This window comes from Capsicum annuum, chromosome 6 (genome assembly GCF_002878395.1).
Source record: "Capsicum annuum cultivar UCD-10X-F1 chromosome 6, UCD10Xv1.1, whole genome shotgun sequence".
Classification (NCBI taxonomy): domain Eukaryota; kingdom Viridiplantae; phylum Streptophyta; class Magnoliopsida; order Solanales; family Solanaceae; genus Capsicum; species Capsicum annuum.
This window is the reverse complement of record NC_061116.1, coordinates 56,127,930-56,148,309: the sequence shown is the minus strand read 5'-3', so window position 1 is coordinate 56,148,309 and position 20,380 is coordinate 56,127,930. Positions and strand designations below refer to the sequence as shown.

Below are 20,380 nucleotides of genomic sequence, written 5' to 3'. Positions count from 1 at the left end.
TCATAGATCATTCAAACAAGATATCTGCAATCTTATAGTTAAGTTTGGTAGGTCCAAAATGATAAGGCTGAGGGACCATGAATATGATTCTGATACCCTGTTAAGATTTAATGCCGGTTGTTGCTCATATTTATTTGTCAAGCATTGTGAAGGGATCTAGTTTTGGTGTCATTGTAAAGAGATTCAATAGCGATTGGACTAACTTTTAGGGTGCATTAGACTCTAAGAAGGCCTTCAAATCCTAGAACTGCATCTAACAAGAACGAAAAACCAATATAGTTATTACCCTAACCCAAATTTATATGGTTGGGTTGCTCGTGGTGATGATTATATGCTAGAAGGTGCGGTATAAGAATGCCTTTGAGGAAAAATAAGTGGTTGATGAAATACTATATCATCTGAGAGCTAATTGAAGAGGATACATAGGGTATAAAGTAAATTCTAGCGAATCTGGCCAATAAAATTATCTTAAAACATGAGAAATCTGTATCAAGTGCAAATATGAAAGTGTATCCAGTAATGTAAATTCATTTATTGTCTCTCTAAGAGAAAAATAATGTAGATAGTCACTTTGCTAGGGAGCTGTGACTAGGTAGCATGATCGGGATTATCACCTAGATAGAAAATAGCAGAAGAAAAAGAAAGTCGCCTTAAGGAAATCGAGGATTGAAATATTGTACAGTAAGTCTAAAAAACTTCCGCCAACAGCAACTGTAGTTTAAGTAAGAAATCTAAGTGAAAGCAAAAATTTTTGAATTTTAAATTGCATCCCATGCCTTCTTGTTTGTGGTTTTGACCAGGTCCACTGCTGTTGACCAGATCGGAACCACAAACGTGATTGAAAGGAAGATTGAGTTTCAGTACTTCCTTAGCAATATGGTTATAATTGATTGTATTTTCTAGCCTTAGCATACTTTCAACATTCCTTGGAGAAGATCAGAGGCTTGCTGTAGTATGTGAATCCTGATAATTTTCAAGTTTGCCTCCAGCTTGCCAATTTGGTCTTCAAGTTTGTCGTTGCCGTCTTTAAATTTGGTATAGAGTTTCTGATCTCTTGTGAGATCGATCAGGAACACTATCTTCAAAGTTGTGGCATTGTAGAAGCCCTTTAAAACACCTTCTTCAGAAGCCATAAAGGATACATGAAGGGTCGTTGTGTATGTTTTTAGGTCAATATATGTTGATGCACAGTGAAGATATGGTCCCAATAGTTGAATAGCTCAATTTTATCGAGCATTGCTCAATACAGTTTGCTCAACCAACCTTCAAGGGTTTTGATAAATTAATTAGCAAGGAGTTATGTAATGTTTGATCTAAACTGACTCTACCAAGCCTATCAAATATTACATAACTGCAGGTTCGTTACCCTATTAAAACCTTTGCTCGAGTTAGTAAACAGATTAAATGATCTCAATATCTCAGCCTTTTTGATGATCTGTCTTCTCCCATATAGAGAGCAATATATCCGACATGCAAAAGTCTACACTGTCGCCAAAAATGCTTAACACAGTGAAATTCTTTAGAAGTCTTGATTATTAGCCTCTCAATATCACTTTTATGACTTTTTTGACGTCTTTTCCAATTATATTGGAACTGACAAACCAAACTAAGCATAATTATGCGATATGTACATTCCAATATAATTGCAAGAGATGTCTAGAAAGTCATAAAAGTGATATTGAGAGATTACTAATTATGCCTTCTACAGACTTTCACTGTTTCAAGCATTTCTGGCGATGGTGTAGACTTTTGCATGACGGATATGTTGTCTTCTATATGGGAGAAGAATGATCAGCAGAAAGGCTGAGATATTGAGATCGTTTAATCTGTTCACTAACTCAAAAAAAGGTTTGGAGATCTTGGCCCTCCTTGCTTATCTTGTGCATGTAAATATGAAGAGTGCAAGGCAAAACATGATGGAGTGATTAATACTGTTAATGCATTAACTGTTGAAGTAAAGGAATTGATATCTAACAATAGTGTCATTCGATCAAAGAGAATTTCAATTTCATTCACTCCATTAGAGATTAAGGCTAAGAGGAGAAATAAAGCAATTTCCAAGGTATTGTCAAGTATTCAAAAAAGAAAAAATTTGGATCTGAAAAAGGTGAGAAGATAAAAAGGGGAGGAATAGGAAAGAAAAACTGAATGCTAGATTTAGTTCATCTTGTGTCGTTATGTCGAGTTACTGAGTTACTCCATCTAATTTTGAGAGCTTTTTCTTTTCAGGATGGTGAGGAAGGCAGAATCTCTCCATCATTAGCTAATATCGGAAGCAAGATATCCGATGTTATTGAACTACCAGACTGCCCTGTGTAGTTTGATAATCCAAAAGACATCTTTGCTCGAGTTAGTCAATAGATTAAAGGATCTCAATCACTTGATTTTTCTGCTGATCAATCTTCTCCCGTAGAGGACAAGATATCAACAGAACTTCTTGACACAGCAAAAGCTGATATCGAGAGATTACTGATTATGTCTTCTCAAGACTTACTTCTACCAAAAAACTGTTCTGCATTGAGTGTTGTACTATCCATATATGCTTCAGCACCAAATTTTCTAACAGTTTGAAGGATGAAAATAAAAAAAGAGAAGCAATCCACGAGTAAAAATTAAGTTTGGAGACCATCTTGAAGGATGTAAAGAAAAAGAGAAGCAATCCAAGAGCAAAAATTGAGTTTGGCCAAGAATTGTTTAGAAAAATCTGATGCTCTTGATGAAATTGAATAAACAGATGACTAGAAAGTTGCAACAGACGCCACATCTGTTGGAAAAGCAAACAGATATATCCATCTATTGCAACAGATTGTCAATATATTGTAAGTTATTTGACAGATGAAATATATTTTGTAACAGGTTACTCATCTGTTAGATTTATTTTAAAACAATTTTCTTTTCTTTTTGCATTATAATAAAAAGATAAAATATTGTATTTAGATCCATTTTTTTTAATTTACATATTCGAAAAGTCACCAGTTTTATTTAATTAAGGGATATGAACAGTCGTGGCTTTTTGTTTGACTTAGTCACCCTTTCCAATTCAATCATTTTATAAATAGGTCCTTCCGGCCTCCTCTCACTCGTTCATTCTACTACACTTATAATACAAATATGTTTGATCCAGATTTGTACAAGAAGATTTATATCATGTCCTTGCAGGATCTTCAAAGGCAGTTTGATGAACTTCAGAGAGATTTGGCCGACTTCAGAGCAAGTCTGAGGAGGGCCCTGCTGCTGCCGGATGAAAATTGTCCGGTTGACAATACTAATAGTAATAATATTAATAATAGTAATGATAATAATAATAGTAGTAATAATAATTAGGTCATATTTTGTTTTCTTTTAACTTATGTATGTATTTTCCTTCTTTTGTATATCGGATCTACCCAAGGGATTCAAAAATCTATGTTTGGTGGTCGACTTTGAATTTTTAATTCTTATTTAGTATTTAATTATCATTCTTGCTTATTCCTTATTCTCAACAAGTCGACAAAGATTAATCTGATGTGACAGATAAATCATATGTTTCAATAGACGGTTATTAATAAAAAATATTATTGTTATTGAAAGGGTGAAAAGACATGATTTTTCGATTATTTAATATGAAAAATGGTTCATAAATAAATAATAAGAAAATAAATGATAAAAACAATTTATAACCACAACAGAACGGTTATTTAATTTTAATAACTGATCGTGACTCTTAGACATATTTGTTTTTAAATCTATTTTTTTAATTTATATAATAAATACTACCAAATTTGGATTAAAGATATGTTGATTATTAAAAAAATAGCTTATATGTACAACAGATATATTATCTGATGCAATAGATTGTAGATTTGTTGCAATAAATGGTATACCTGTTGCAACTCAAAAAAATAGTTACTGAAAAGAACTTATCAAGTCACAACTTTCCACAGTAATCAAAAAGCCACCAATATTAATAAATGGAGGTGAACAGTCACACCTTTTTGTTTTTGAATCTGTTTTTTTAATTTATATAATAATAAAAAAGTCACCAAATTTGGATTAAAGATAAAGATATGATGATTATTAAAAAGATATATGTTGCAACAGATATATTATTTGTTGCAACAGATCATAGATTTATTGCAACAAATGGTATATCTGTTGTCATAGATGGGTTATCTGATGCAATAGACATATAATATGTTGCCATAACTCAAAAAAATGGTCACTAAAAAAAAGAACTTATCAAGTCATAACTTTCCACGGTAATCAAAAAGTCACCAGTATTAATAAATTGAGGTGAACAGTCGTGCCTTTTTCCCTAACTCATTCAAATTCAATCCTCTATAAATAGGTCCCTCCTTACTCATTCATTCTACTACACATATCTATTTATTCCTTGCTCTTGTCTTTCATAATATTACACCTTCAACTACTTTCTCTTCAAGAACTTGATTGTTTTTTCCTATTATCTTCTCAACAAACATATTAACGATTAGACATAAGAAGTAATTTTGAATCCAGTAATAATAGCAAGATTTAAGATTAATTTGTTGGGTTTGTGGCAGGGGCTGATTTATGTTGTTCCAAACAGATTAAGCAGTCTGATGCAATAGATAATCAGTCTGATGCAACAGATAATCAATCTGATATAATAGATAATCAATCTGATGCAATAGATAATAAATTTGATGCAACAAATAATCAGACTGATGCAATAGATAATCAGTCTGACGCAATAGATAATCAGTTCGATGCAATAAATATATTTTTTGTTACAACAGATTACTCATCTGATGTGCCAGATGAGTGATCTGTTTAAATTATGGGCACTTATATTGGATTCATGATTGGCTTCTATCCATTGTTGGAAAAAACAGCAGTAACTTTGTAACCCAGATGACAAATTCGACTAAAAATCATAATTTGACTTACCAAGGTCTCCTATGAAGTAATGTCAAAGTGAAAAGTGGTGATGTTCAAAATAAAATTTGACCTAAGAAATTGGTAAAATAGCAACAGTAGCGGTAACAACAACAACAATGGTCGACAAGAAGAAGATGAAGATGATAATAAAGTAGAAGATGATGATAATAAAGCAGAAGATGATGAATAAAGCAACAGCAACAACAATGAATAACAATAGTCATGAAGAAAGGGAAAACAACAATGGATAAAAAGAGAGAGAAACGCGCCTTTTTTTCCTCCATTTTCTGTTATATTAACTAACATTTGGATCAAAGTGTAGATTTAAAAACATGTAGGTTATTTTCAAACTTCTCTAACTTTCTTAATCCATAATAAAGTAATTGTCACCTCCACCTTATAATTAAGACTTATGTCACCTACACATCATTTTAAAACTCTTTTGTCACCTATAGCCCAAAGCCCTAAGAAAGATTATAAAGTAAATACACTAGAAAGAAGTATATAGAGAAAGGCTGATATATTATTCAACTTAGATTAGTGTATAAATAAACTAAAGGAACTTTCTACTTATAGAAAAACAGAAGCAACTTGAAAAGTCGTTTGTAAGCTATTTGTAGCTACTTGTAAGTTGTTTATAGCTGCTCGAAAAACTACTTGTGAGTTGCTTATAAGAACCCATTGTTGTTTCAGCGGGTATAAAATCTGTATTTTTTCTATACAAACTTTAAACTAAGTTCAAGAATAAGTTTTCAAGAACTACAATGAAGTTCAACACATTCAAACACAAGTTCAAATGAATAATCAAAAGAACTATCAAATGAAGTGTTTTTCAATTATTAAGAAATGAAGATGAAGCAAAAATTTAAGAACCAAGTCCACCGACTTCACGGTGTGTCCTAAAGGAATTTATTCCCCTCAAGTACCCGAGGTTATGGAATCCTTCTTCCCAAGATAAAATGGTTCACATTCTAAAAGTAGTGCTACCTTAAACTTTCAGAAACTTCGAACGCACTCAATAGTTTGATGATCACAAGAGATTTTTAATAAGAAGAAGAATGTTTTCAACTCTAAAAAATTGTCTTTACCTGAGGAAAAATCAGGTATTTATAGCCATCAAGGTTTTGGTTCATGAAGAGAAGCAATGGTTCAGAAAGGTGCACCCGTTCATAAAGGCGCAACTCTTCAAAAAGGTGCAACTCTTCGAAAAAGTCACAATCATTGGAAAGGTCATAACCATTCAATTCGAAAAGGTGCCTATTCAAATTGCATCCTTTCTCTTAGTGTCTTTCCGAAAAAAACACCACCTTTTTATTTTTTATTTACACCTCTTAATAACCCAACAATCCCCCACATGAATGGGAAATGGTTATCTTATAAAAGATTTACGAATAATTATGTGATCAACAAGCAAAGACTAATTGCATCTAGATAGGTGGGTTTCCCTTTGAACTTATCATAGTAAACATGCATCGAATGCACTCGGTCAATTAGTAGATTTGATATCTTTGAATCGTCGAATTTTAATGCACACCTAGACAACACATGTCACATAAACAACCTTTTATCATTTATGGTTCTCACGGTTTTGTTTGTTTCAGACATAAATATGTCCTGGTTTCATAAGAGCATAGAGAATAGGCCTTTACTAATATTCTCCTTGAAGCGAATTCCACTTCACCCTCAAATCCTGTTTCCTAAATACTGTCTACATCATAAGAATGAGTTAAGTATATTTACAATGTTGAACCGTCAGTCACAGCTTTGTTTGATATCCTTGAACCTAGCTCTTGGATCTCCAGTCTGCTAGGTAGAGTTACCACTATGCTGACTTGTCCTAGGTCGTAAACCCATTTTCTTTGATGTTTTCTCAACTCCCTCTTTAGATAGGCCTTTTGTAAGTAGATTTGACACATTATCCTTTGACTTCACATAGTCAACAGTGATAATTCCACTAGAGAGTAGTTCTCTAATGGTATTATGTCTCTGTCTTATATGATAAGATTTACCATTATAAATTATGCTCCCTACCCTACCTATCACAGCTTAGCTATCACAGTGTATGCATACTGGTGCCAATGGTTTGGGCTAATAAGGAATATCTTCCAGAAAATTTTGGAGCCATTCAGCTTCTTCACTGCTTTATCTAATGCAAAAAATTTAGATTCCATTGTAGAGCGGTCAATATATGTCTGTTTGGATAATTTTCAAGACACTGCTCCTCTACCTAAAGTAAATACATATCCACTCATGGATTTTACTTCATTCGATCCGATGATCCAATTTGCATCATTATATCCTTCAATTACCATCGAAGATCTATTATAATGCAAAGCATAGTCTTGAGTATATTTAAGATACCCCAAAACTCTTTTTATTGCCATCCAATGAGTTTTATTAGGATTTCTCATGTACCGACTAAATTTACTAATAGCACATTTTATGTTTGGCCGTGTATAGCTTATGATATACATTAAATATCCCAACACTCTTGTGTAGTCCAACTATGAGTCACTTTCACCTTTATTTTTTTGAAGTGCAAAGCTCACATCTAATGGAGTCTTGGCAATACGAAATCTAAATACTTGAACTTGTCAAGTACCTTTTCTATGTAATGAGACTGTGACAACACCAACCCCTGTGGAGTTTTATGAATTCTTATTCCTAAAATCACATCCGTCACTCCAAGATTTTTCATATCAAACTTGCTTTCAAATATTCTTTTCGTAGCATTTATATCAAAAATGTCTCTACTAATGATTAACATATCATCCACATAAAACAAACAATGACCTTTTGATTTGAGTATCTTTAATGCAAATACATTTATCACATTCGTTTATCTTAAATCTATTTGCCAACATAATATGGTCAAACTTTGCATGCCATTGTTTGGGTCCTTCTTTTAGTCCATAAAGTAACTTAACAAGTTTGCACACCTTCTTTTCTTTACCAGGAACCACAAAACCCTCGGGTTGTTCTATGTAAATTTCTTCCTTCAATTCTCCATTTAGGAATGTTGTTTTCACATACATTTGATAGATTTCAAGACTATATACTGCTGCCAAGGCAAATAATATTTGAATTGATATTATCGTTGTTACAGGTGAGTATGCATCAAAATAATCAAGGTCTTCCTTCTGTTTGAAGTCTTTTACTACAAGTTTTGCCTTGTATTTATCAATAGTATCATCCGCTTTCATTTTCCTTTTAAAGTTCCATTTAGAACCTAAAGGTTTATTTCCTGGAGGAAGATCAACCAACTCCCAAGTATGGTTGCTCAAGATTGAATCAATCTCACTATTGACTGTCTCTTTCCAAAAGGATGAGTCTGAAGACAACATCACTTCTTTAAATGTTTGAGTCTCATTTCTAGGAGAAATGTTATATAATTCGATCCAAATGAAGTTGATGTTCTTTGATGTGTACTACGTCTTGGATTCTCATCATTATGTACATTCTCACTTGGTTCATCTCGAGGTCATTTAGACCCTTCACTAGACTGTACATGTCTAGTTCTATAGGGATAAATGTGTTCAAAGAACTCAGCATTATCTTATTCAATTACCGTATTTTCATTAACATCTAGGTGTTCGGATTTATGAACTAAAAATCAACATGCTTTACTCCTTTTAGCATATTCTATAAATACACAATCCATAGTCTTAGGTCATATCTTCACCCTTTTAAGCATAGGAACTTGGACTTTTGCTAGACACCCCCACACTTTGAAATATTTCAAGTTGGGTTTCCTTCCTTTCCATTTTTTATATGGAATTGATAGTGTCTTACTATGGTACACTCTATTGAGTATTCGGTTAGCTGTAAGGATAGTTTTTCCCCATAAGATTTGTGATAAACCTGAACTTATAATTAAGGCATTCATCATTTCCTTTAAGGTTCAATTCTTCCTTTTCGTAATCCTATTATATTAAGGTGAATACAGGGCAGTAGTTTGATGGACAATTTCATTCTCTACACATATTTCTGCAAAAGGAGATTCATAGTCTCCACCCCTATCACTTCTTATTATTTTGATCTTTTTCTCTAACTAATTTTTAACTTATGTTTTATATTTCCTAGACGTATCTATTGTTTCATCCTTACTATTTAATAAATAGACATAACAATATATAGTGCAATCGTTAATAAAAGTTATAAAATACTTTTTCCCACCACGAGCTGGTGTTGACTCCATATCACAAATGTCTGTGTGGATTAAGTGTAAGAGATTGGAATTTACTTCAATGGACTTATACGGATGCTTAGCATACTTTGATTCCACACACATTTAACATTTTGATTTATTATACTCAAAGTTTGACAAAATTTCTGAGTTAATCAGTTTTCGCAAAGTTTTATAATTGACATGTCTTAATCGTTCATGCCACAATTCATTAGACTCAAGCAAGTAAGAATAAATAGAACTTTTATTGATTTCAACAATCATTACATCCATCTTAAATAGGCCCTCGATGAGGTAGCCTTTTTCCTACATACAATTTCTCATTGCTAATTACAACCTTGTTAGAAATAAATACATATTTGAATCCATTTTTGGTCAGAGGTGATATGAAAATCAAGTTCTTTCGATACTCTGGTACATAAAGGGCGTTGTTAAGAGTCAACACTTTGCCCGACGTTATTTTCAAGCAGATTTTTCCCGCCCCTTCAACCTTGGCTGTTGTGAAGTTTGCCATATAGATATTTTCCTCATCTTGAGTTGGAGCGTATGAAGAAAATAACTCTTTGTTGGCACATACATGGCGAGTGGAACCGGAATCTATCCACCAATCTCTAGGATTTCCCACCAAGTTACATTCTGAAAGAATAGCACATAAATCATCCATTTTGTTTTTGGATTCAGCCGTGTTGGCTTGATCTTTCTTCTTACCTTTCTTTGGGGGCATGACAATCTACTGATTTCTGGCCATTCTTGCCACAATTAAAGCACTTCTTCTTGAATTTCTTCTTTGGCAGATTGCTTTGTTGTACAGCTTTCTTCCATTTTCTTGAGTTGTTAGGGTCGTCCTCTACAATGTTGGCTCCACTGATTGTAAAGTTTCTTTTCGACCTTTTGTGGATAGCTTTGTTTTCTTCCTCAATGCGCAACCTCACAATGAGGCCTTCGACAAACATCTTCTTCCTTTTGTGTTTCAAGTAATTTTTAAAGTCCTTCCATAATAGTGGCAACTTCTCTATTATGGCTACCACTTGAAAGGTCTCATTCACAATCAAACTTACATCAAAGGTAATGTGAGTATTAAGAACACATTTAACATGTTCAAATAAGGTATTTACTATATTCATACCTTTAGCAAGGAGATCGTGGATAATTATTTGCAATTTCTATACTTGAGATACGACAGTCTTACTGTCAATCATTTTGTAGTCAAGGAACCTTGCAACAAAGAACTTTTTAGTTCCTGCATCATCAATTTTATACTTTTATTCCAACGCATTCCACAACTCTTTCGAAGTCTTCATTCTACTGTACACATTGTACAAATCGTCTTGGACGCCACTTAGGATATAATTCTTGTATAAGAAATTCGAATATTTCTATGCCTCTATTATAACGAACCGCTCCTTGTCCGATGTTTCTTCGGATAATTCTGAAGCATCTTCAGTTATGAACCTTTGAAGACATAAAGTTGTCAAATAGAAGAACATTTTTTGCTGCCAATATTTAAAATCTATACCTGAATAATTTTTGTGTCTCTCCACAGTTGCCATTGCTGGCGTAGAACTTGTGCGGCTTGTTGTAGCAACATTTGTTGCTGCTACACTTGTCACACCATCAGTTGCATGACCATCAGTAGTCATTTTTCTATCACAAAAAGACAATCAACATAGTATATTAGAATACTAATTATAAAGTTATAACAACTTTAAACACCACTTGTTTCTAGTTTAATGATGAAGTTTTTATGTTCTTCTAATCGTTAACTGAATGACCTTTAACTTGTGATGAAAATTTTACGTCTTCAAATCACTTTTTAAGTTCAAACAGAGTAGAAAACAATAAGCTTTAATATACAGAAACCAAACAATACAGGTTATAAAAGTAATTTAGTGAAAAGAAAATTTCACCAAACAAGCAAAATATATTTATATATATTTTTACAAATAAATTCCTTAAGATGTTGTTCCGACGGGTACAAAATTTGTATGTTTTCTATACAAACTTCAAACTAAGCTCAAGAATAAGTTTTCAAGAACTACAGTGAAGTTCAACACCTTTAAACACAAGTTCAAATGAATAATCAGAAAACTATCAAATGAAGTGTTTATCAATTATTAAGAAATGAAGATGAAGCAGAAATTTAAGAACCAAGTCCACCGACTTCATGGTGTGTCCTTAAGCAATTTATTCCCCTCAAGTACCCGAGGTTATGAAATCTTTCCTCCCAGAATAAAATGGTTCACTTTCTCAAAGTAGCGGTACATTAAACTCTCAGAAACTTCGAACGCACTCAACAGTTTGATGATCACAAGAGTGTTTTTAAGAAGAAGAATAATATTTTCAACTCTTAAAAATTATCTTTACCTGCGAAAAAATTCAAGTATTTATAGCCATCAAGATGTTGATTCATGAGGAGAAGTAATAGTTCAGAAAGGTGCAACTCTTCGAAAAAGCTACAATTCTTCGAAAAAGTCACAACCATTGGAAAGGTCATAACCATTCAAATCAAAAAGGTGTCTATTCAAATTGCATCTTTTCTCTTAGTGTCTTTTTGAAAAAAGAAAAAACACACCATAGTTTCATTTTCCACTTACACCTCTTAATAACCCAACACTTATTTATAAGTTACTTATAGAAATCTGCTTACAAAATTGCTTGTGGGTGTGATAAATGATCACGTATTCATAACATTTTAATAATTTAGACCGAAGAAATATTGAAAGGAGGTGATTAGACATGATATGGAGCAGTTACAACTTACGGAGGACATGACCCTTGATAGAAAGGAATGGAGGACGCGGATTAGGGTACAGAATTAGGACGTGGGAGTGCATCGGTAACAATAAGGGAGCGTTCATTTGTGTCTGTAGGTTTTGTTCATGGTGTTGTGTGATGTCTATGATTTCGATTAGATAGTTCTTATTTTTATCTTGTGGTTGTAGTATTATCTTGTTGCTAGCGGTGTTAGTTTATTTTGCACTTATCTTTTGTGTTTCTTATACTGTTATTGGTTCTAGGCCAAGGATCTACCGAAAACAGCCTCTCTACTTCACCTGAGGTAGTGGTATGGTCTGCATACACTCTATCCTCCCTAGACCCTACTATGTGAAATACATTGGGTATGTTGTTATTGTTGTTGTAGTCACAAGAGTACTTATTTAACTTGTTTGTCATCTCTCATTTAATTTGCTTGTTATCTCTCTTCAATGTTACTACTTAATTAGCAATTTATTATTTTACTTTACTGCTGTATAAGGGAGAGCACCTTATTTTTTGCAATTTTCACGTGAATTAGTTGTCTATTTTATCCTCAATTAAATTTTTAATGGCCTTATCAATTTTCACCCATTTTGGTAAACGTGAACAAGATTATGGGCTTCTTAAATATTATACAAAGTGTGATGAGTCATGAAAACGATGATACTGACACCATAAAAGAACTATTGAATATTGATTTGATCAAATTAAAAATTGACTCAAAAATTTATTATTGTTCTTTTACGTGAAAATGATTATTAAGCTTGTTAAGAAATTTATTATAGACAAGTAAAAGGGTTTACTTGACATTTCCTTTCTACCTCAGTATATGCTTAATTATTAAATTTAAATTATTTTTATTCATAGCTAAACGTACTTGAAGAAAAATAATTATAGATTCGATATACCTCTTCAAATTGTAATAATACTAAATAATTCCAAACAAGAGTGATTGTTGTCACACTTTTAGATATATATTGATATGTTTTAAAAAATATGAAATAACAATTTTTTATATAATTTAGGATAGAATGATTAAGTTAAACCTGAAATACTAAAGCTCCATTCACGTTTAAGAAAATTACACTATTGATTTTCTTAAAAAAATAAATTAAACTGAGAAAGTTTTTAAATTACACCATTTCTTTCCATGTATTTTTAAGGAGGAAAGATTAAAGTTAAAACAAATTCATCATTAAACTGAGAAAGTTTTTAAATTACACCATTTCTTTCCATGTATTTTTAAGGAGGAAAGATTAAAGTTAAAACAAATTCATCAACTTTTATCGTTCCTTTTGTCAGATTTAATTTTTAAAAAAAATATCTAAAAAAGTATATTGAAATGATGCCAATACATCAATATCCTTGATTTCTTACTCAAGATTATAATAGGGAAAAGGCATGTTTACCTTCCTAAACTTGTCACAAAAATTCACTTTAACCATTAAATTTAAAATATATTATTTTGCTCCCTTAACTACATAAAAGTACATTTTAATGAAAAAAAAAGTTTTAAAAAAATTAAGAGAACCCACTTTAAAATATTCGACAATTATTTTTTTCCTCTTCCTCACACCCCATCACCTCATGTCTTTTCATCCCTCTATTTTTTTTAAAATATATTATTTTTATATGATTAAAAATATTTTTATGTGTATATATAATACATATTGAATAGACATTGAATCGTTCGACTACTTCGTATATTTATTTCTGAACGAATTCAGTGAAAATTCTGACTCCACCACAGCCCCAAATACCTTTTATATCATCCTCTTGACAAACCACTGCTGCCAAAGTAGACTTTCCGCAGCCAGGAGGAGCAGAAAGAACCAACACTTGATCTTTCTCTTGAAGCAACTTCAATTTCAAGTCTTGACGTGGCACTTGAAACCCAACCACGAAATCAGGAATTGGAGGCACATCAGACCATCCTAAAAATCCATTTGAGCTACCAAAACTAGAACCATTCATCCATCCTGAAGACCCAATCGAATTCGTAAATTCAATATTACTCCTCTTCAACGAAAGACCTTTCACCATCGATCGAAGCTCATCCAATTTCTTACCATTACCATTAACCTTAACCAAAATCAATTTACTATCCCTACACACCTGAATCAACCCGTGTATCTGACAGAATGTCACTAGTAAATTTTCCAACTTGAACGGAAAGTGGCGATGTTAATGCCAACATCAACAACTACTTTGAAGAGAAAAAAAAAAAGGGAATAAATGGAGTATAGGAGGAAGAAGAATATAAATAAGTTTTGGCAGGGGAATTAGAAACTGGGACTCAGCAACGTTGGGGTTGGGGGAGGGGGTTATCAAGAATTGGACGGGCGAGGAGTTTTTCTTTTTTATGAACCCTTAACAGCTTGTTTGGACATGGTTTGCCATGATTTTATAATGTATGTGATAGATACTGTGAAAATTTACTTAGATCTCTAAATTAAGATTTGTTCTTATTAGACTTTTAAACTTCCAAATTTTGTTCTAATTGGATATTTTTTACCTATGTGGCACTATGTTGTCATCGTGGAAGGCGCGTGAGTAATATTTTTTTTAATTAATTTACAAATAACAAGTTTTAAATTGACATTGAGGGCCCCAAAATTTTTTTAATAACAAATTTTCTTTTTTTTTAACACTAAAGGCCTCCAAAAGCATTAGAGGACCCCAATTTTATTTTTTATTTAATAAAACTGAATTTAAAAAAAAATCTGTTTTTTATTTTTATTTATTAAAAACATTTAAATTTCTTTTTAATAATTAGTTTTTTATTTTTTAAATAATTTTATAATTGTTTTTTCATAATTTGGATCTTCAATGCCATTTTTTAATTTCATTTTAAAAAGTTTTATAATTTTTTCTAATAATTAATTTTTTATTTTTTAAATAATTTTTTAATAATTTATTACCTTTTTTAAATAATTTAATAATTTCTTTTAAATAATAATTTTTATATTTTTATTTTTTAAATAATTTTATAATTATTTTTTCATAATTTATATCCTCAATGCCATTTTTTATTTTCATTTTTATAAAATTTTCTAATTTTTTTAACAATAATTTTGTTAAAAATAATTTTTTAATAATTTATTTCATTTTAAAAAAAATTATAATTTGTTTAAATAATCAGTTTTTAATTTTATTTTTCAAATAATTTTATAATTATTTTTTCATAATTTGGATGCTCAATGCCATTTATTATTTTCATTTTAAAAAGTTTAATAATTTTTTTAATAATTAATTTTTTAAATAAGTTTTTAATAATTTATTTCATTTTTTAAAAAAATTTAAAATTTATTTTTAATAATTAGTTTTTTATTTTTATTTTTTAAATAATTTATAATTATTTTTTTCATAATTTGGATTCTCAATGCCATTTTTTATTTTTAATTTTAACAAGTTTTATAATTTTTTTTAATAATTAATTTTTTATTTTTTAATAATTTATTTCATTTTTAAAAAAAAATTATAATATTTTTAAATAATCAGCTTTTTATTTTTATTTTTCAAATAATTTTATAATTATTTTTTCATAATAGGGATCCTCAATGCCTTTTTTTATTTTCATTTTAAAAGTTTTATATTTTTTTAATAATTAATTTTTTATTTTTTAAATAATTTTTAATAATTTATTTTATTTTTTAAAAAAATTATAATTTTTTTTAAATAATCAATTTTTTATTTTTGTTTTTTAAATAATTTTAGAATTATTTTTTAATAATTTCCTCAATGCCGTTTTTATATACTTTTTTAAAAAAAATTATAATTAATTTTTAATAATTATTGGACCTACAATGCCACGTGTCAGCTTTCAATTAGCTCATTTTGCCACGTCATCGTGTGTGCGCAACACACACTTTGATCTTTTTGCTAATAGGGAAAAAATGCCCAATTGGAACCAAATTGGGGGGTTTAGGGGTTTAATAGGTACAAGCCTTAGTTTAGGGGCCTAAGTGAATTTTAGGGACAAGTTTGAGGGGCTATCGATGGGTTTGGCCTATAATATGGTACAGTATGATATGGTATAGTACCATGTTTGGATTGATTATATCGTTCACTGTGGTTTAATAATAGTTTTTTTGTTTGGTTTGATGGTATGATATTATATCGTAAAGGGTAATTTTTCTAAAATACCCCCGATTATTATAAATTTTAAATTCAATCCGTGTAAGCTATTTCTTCTAAAGTCTTGCCTGTGTACAGAAAACAAATAAGCAGAGCAATAAACTACTTCTTTGAAGCAATTCCAGTAATGCAATAAACTGGAATCTTGCTCTTCATCACCTCCGTCTTTGGGTTGTGTATAATCTCCCCAATTTAGTATTATTGTTTCTCTTTCATAATATATCACTTGACCAAGGTAGAATATCTTCCTCTTCCACCATTTAGTATTATTGTTCGTAGTTCTTTTCAAGGTATCCACCTGAGTTCAAGCTTCCAAATAGAAATAGCAACTATTTGGTTAAGAAGTAGTGAAGGGTAAAATTGGATTACAGAAAATTATATAAGGGCATAGTTGAAAAAAAAAAGAGGAAATCATGGCACACCACCAATTTGGTGGTTCAAGAAATTGATGGATTCCATGGTTATCAAATCATGGAATAGTACCATACCATACCACCTTTTTTAGGAAACCATGGAAACAAACATGGTTCCCATGGTAACCATACCATACCATGGGAAACCACCATCCAAACAAGTTGTAAGTTTGCACTTTCAAGTAAAACAGAAGATTTATTCAAATGAGGTAATTATATTATGAACATCTATTATCAAGTTTTATATACGGTTATCAATTCAAATAATGAAAATATCTATAAAAACAAAATATAGTTGAAATTGATCAAGAATGCACAGGAATAGCCAGAATAATTGAAGCAAAGATTCAACAACCTATATATACATTATTTTTAAAAAATATTATTTATGTGGCTTTAACGTGGATCCGACATGGCTACGACATGGTTTCAATGTGGCGCGAGTGTGATACACTCTCCATAGTGAGAATGGTATAATTTTATAAGGGTGGTAAAAATTCATATAAAAATTATTTAGGAGATAAATAATTACAGATTAAATTTAATGGCTAAAGTGGATTTTCATGACAAGTTTAGGGGTAAACATTGCTTTTCCCATTATAATAAGTAAATTTGTACTTTTTACCATCATTTTTTAATACAACAGTTGCTTCTATTATGTATTCAAATGTTCGAAAATTCATATCAATATTTTAATTGCTTAATTTTAAGTGCCATTTTTTGTTTTGTAGCATCAACTATTTTTATATTAATTTAATCTCACAATAGATTTATTTATTTGAAAAAAAAAAAAAGAATTCCCCAATATAAGTCTAATTGTGAAAAAAATAACAAAGTTAATCTAACCTAAGGAAAATCCAATTTGGATTATTAAAATCTATAATCACAAAACTTTTGGTAAAAATGAAAAGAGAAAGCTTTGGTGCATTCATTTACTTTTAAAAAAAATTAGAAAAATCTAAAATATACTCTAAAAAAATGTTAGTTTTAATTTTCATGTTTTTTAATATAATTTAATATTAGAAATATTGAAAAGTTATCAAACTATCTTTGCCACTAATATAATGTTGCAAAAACAAAATAAAAAGCAAAATTAACAAAAATTATAAATTTAAATTTTAATGTAAATTGGACCCGAGCTTAGCCCTAGTCAATAATAATGAGAGACTTTTAAAAGATAGTAGTGTAATACATGATTTATTGTTCTTATAAATCAAAACTACTTGTTCGGCAAAGTATTTTTTTCATGTTTTTTTAAAAAGTGAAGTGTTTTGACCAGACTTTTGAAAAAAAAAAGTATTTCTATAAAATTATTATTCAGACACTAAAAAATGTAGCTTTTTCATAGAAATACTTTTTTGAAAAATATTTGTCACACCCCAAAATGATAATGACGGACAAGAACCGTATACACTTACTCTACAAGCACTTTATGACGTACGTGAGGTTAAGATAATAACGGGTAGGATACTCGATAAGCATTGCATATATACACGAGAGAGTTACATTAACAAAATTATACAATACTACACGATGTCCATGAAGCCTCTAGTCAGTTTACACACTATACTACAAATGACTAGTTGGCATTAGGCCCGTCATGCCTAACCAGAGACCTGTACATAATGAAAAAATACTAGGCATAAACTAGCTCCAGAGAGAATTGGAGCTCACCAAAATATCAGCTGAAAACGACAATAGAGCCTAACGTGGACATCTGCTATCAGGAGGATCAGAGCCTGCATTATTAAAACATAGTGGGCCCGAGACGTCAGTACATAAACAACATGTACCGGTGTAAAATCAGACATAATAACAGCTAGACAAATACAGAAGCACATATGAGTCAAATGGTAAAGTGAAAAATGTATGAGCGAACAAATCACACATATACAATATGAACTAACAACTTATGCACCAATTTTATTAGCATCATATATAATAGTTAGAAAAACGTTCATTATAATATAGAACCTATACTTTGTCTAGGTGATGCACTTGTTCTACAAGTCATACAAATGATCACAAGATGGCCTTCCGAAGGCAATCTGAGGCAAGTATAAAGCATATATTGCTTACTTACTCATTGCTATGATCCCATATGTGTAACTGTAATTGCAGTTTGTATCCAGGTACACCCCGCCCAGGGGCTTACTATGAGGGTCTACCCGCAGGACATATATGTCATATGTTAGATCGAGTCAGGAAAAACCAATGCATGACGTTCCAATTGACTTCAAATACAAATGATGCCGCAAAGGCGGGTACGCCTAATGGTTGGGCTCGCTATAGTGGTCTGGTCTCTATCCTATGCACAAAATCACGTCTAGCGATATGCCAAGCCAAACCTATGTACCCTCCCATCGTTAATGTTTATCAAATAATGCCTTAAAGTCCTGTGACATATGAGTTACGATAATGATCGTTTAGCTACTATATACAAGTGAAACTATGCTATTACTATTTACTCCTAACTTGTAAGGCCTTCAAGTACAGAAACTTTTGATAATATGGAAGTATCATGAAAACTAAACACAAAAAGGGAAAGATAGATACTCGTAAGCCTGATGGTAGGGCGAGGGAAAGGTATGTAAGGTAATATAAAGATTCTGCCGTATTTCATAAGAATTATATTAACACTAATAGGAAGGGGTACATGACGTAGGGTGGTGCCTTAATGGCGAATAAGGGTTTTTATTTACATACCTTATTGTTTTAACTAGCTACGATAGTATTTCGGTCCCAAATGACTTAACCCATGGAGTATAGCTTTTATCATTCAAACCACCAACTTTTGTTATCCGATAGACAATTCACTAGCTACAAGGATAACATATACACTCATTAATAACCCGAAGGAACATTTAACAATTTATTTCAATATTTTTTGCTCGTGCCCGAAATCAATGGAAATTCTTAACAATAGTCCAAAATGAATTCTACCCCTTTCCAACTAATAGAATTCAACGCTAAATCCAAGCTCCTCTTATATCAGAATTTTCCCTTTTCCCCCCTTTTTTCATAAACCCACTTCAAAAGCAATGCAAAAACTCAAATAAGAAACACTCAAATACTTGTCTAAAATTTAAATTCAAAAGGATGGGATAGGGAATTTACCTTTTGAGATTTAGTTTTTCAACTAAGAATTTACAAATCAAATTCTTGAAATTTCTTTAGGATGCCACAAAGCTCTTTAACTTGTATGTTCCATAAGGACAAAGGTATCCTCCTTTGATTATAATCTTCCTCATAATCCCTTTGGGTTGCCTTTTTATTGATGAAGAAAGAAAGAAGGACAAAGGGTAGTATGGTTGTTATTTCTGGAATGAACAGAGAAGTGTTTTTCTTTTTCCTTTTTTTTCCTTTCTTAATCCTACTATATAGTATATATACAACTTTTTCCTTTTTGTCAAATGTTACTACTACTGTAGCGACTTTTTCAAAACAAAATCCCTTCCTTATATTTCTTATCATTTTAATATGTTTATAGGGGCTAAAGTGGGATCCACTTAAAAAAATTAGGAATTCTTAAGGTTCAAGACTTTTCAATTTATTTTTCCAACTAGCAGTAATCATATAACTTATATACACAATAGTTATGTGTGCATGTATGCATTATAGTTCTCCGTAAAATACGTACACCTCATGTTCACTTAAAATATTAAACTTGGATTCAAAACTTTTTGAGGTGTTACAATTTCCCCAACTTAGGATCATTCGTCCTCGAATAATGCTTATAGCTTATTACCCATTCCACCATAATCTAACACCTCCACTATATTATTTAACCAAGTTCAGTCTTACTTTATCGAACGATAAACCCTTAAAATTTGACTAACTTCCTAAATTTTCAAAAATTTTGCCAAAGTTTTCTTTGTAAATAGGACTATCGGGTACCTGTCAGCTATCCAGAACACATCCAAATACGCTTCACAGAGCGTCATAACATATATAATACTCAACAAATATGTACGAGGCTCTGCTTGGC

The 20,380-nt window shown here is 31.1% G+C and overlaps 1 protein-coding gene across 1 annotated transcript; it reads right to left on the bottom strand.

Moving 5' to 3' along the window:
- Window positions 1-9,314: 9,314 nt before the first annotated feature.
- Window positions 9,315-14,499, bottom strand: LOC107853457 (probable disease resistance protein At5g66900). Its single transcript, XM_016698439.2, has 2 exons — window positions 13,603-14,499; window positions 9,315-10,729 (listed from the first exon to the last, which is right to left on the bottom strand). The coding sequence occupies exons 1-2, from the start codon at window positions 13,883-13,885 to the stop codon at window positions 10,722-10,724; spliced, it is 291 nt and encodes a 96-aa protein (XP_016553925.1). The 5' UTR covers window positions 13,886-14,499; the 3' UTR covers window positions 9,315-10,721.
- Window positions 14,500-20,380: the final 5,881 nt, after the last annotated feature.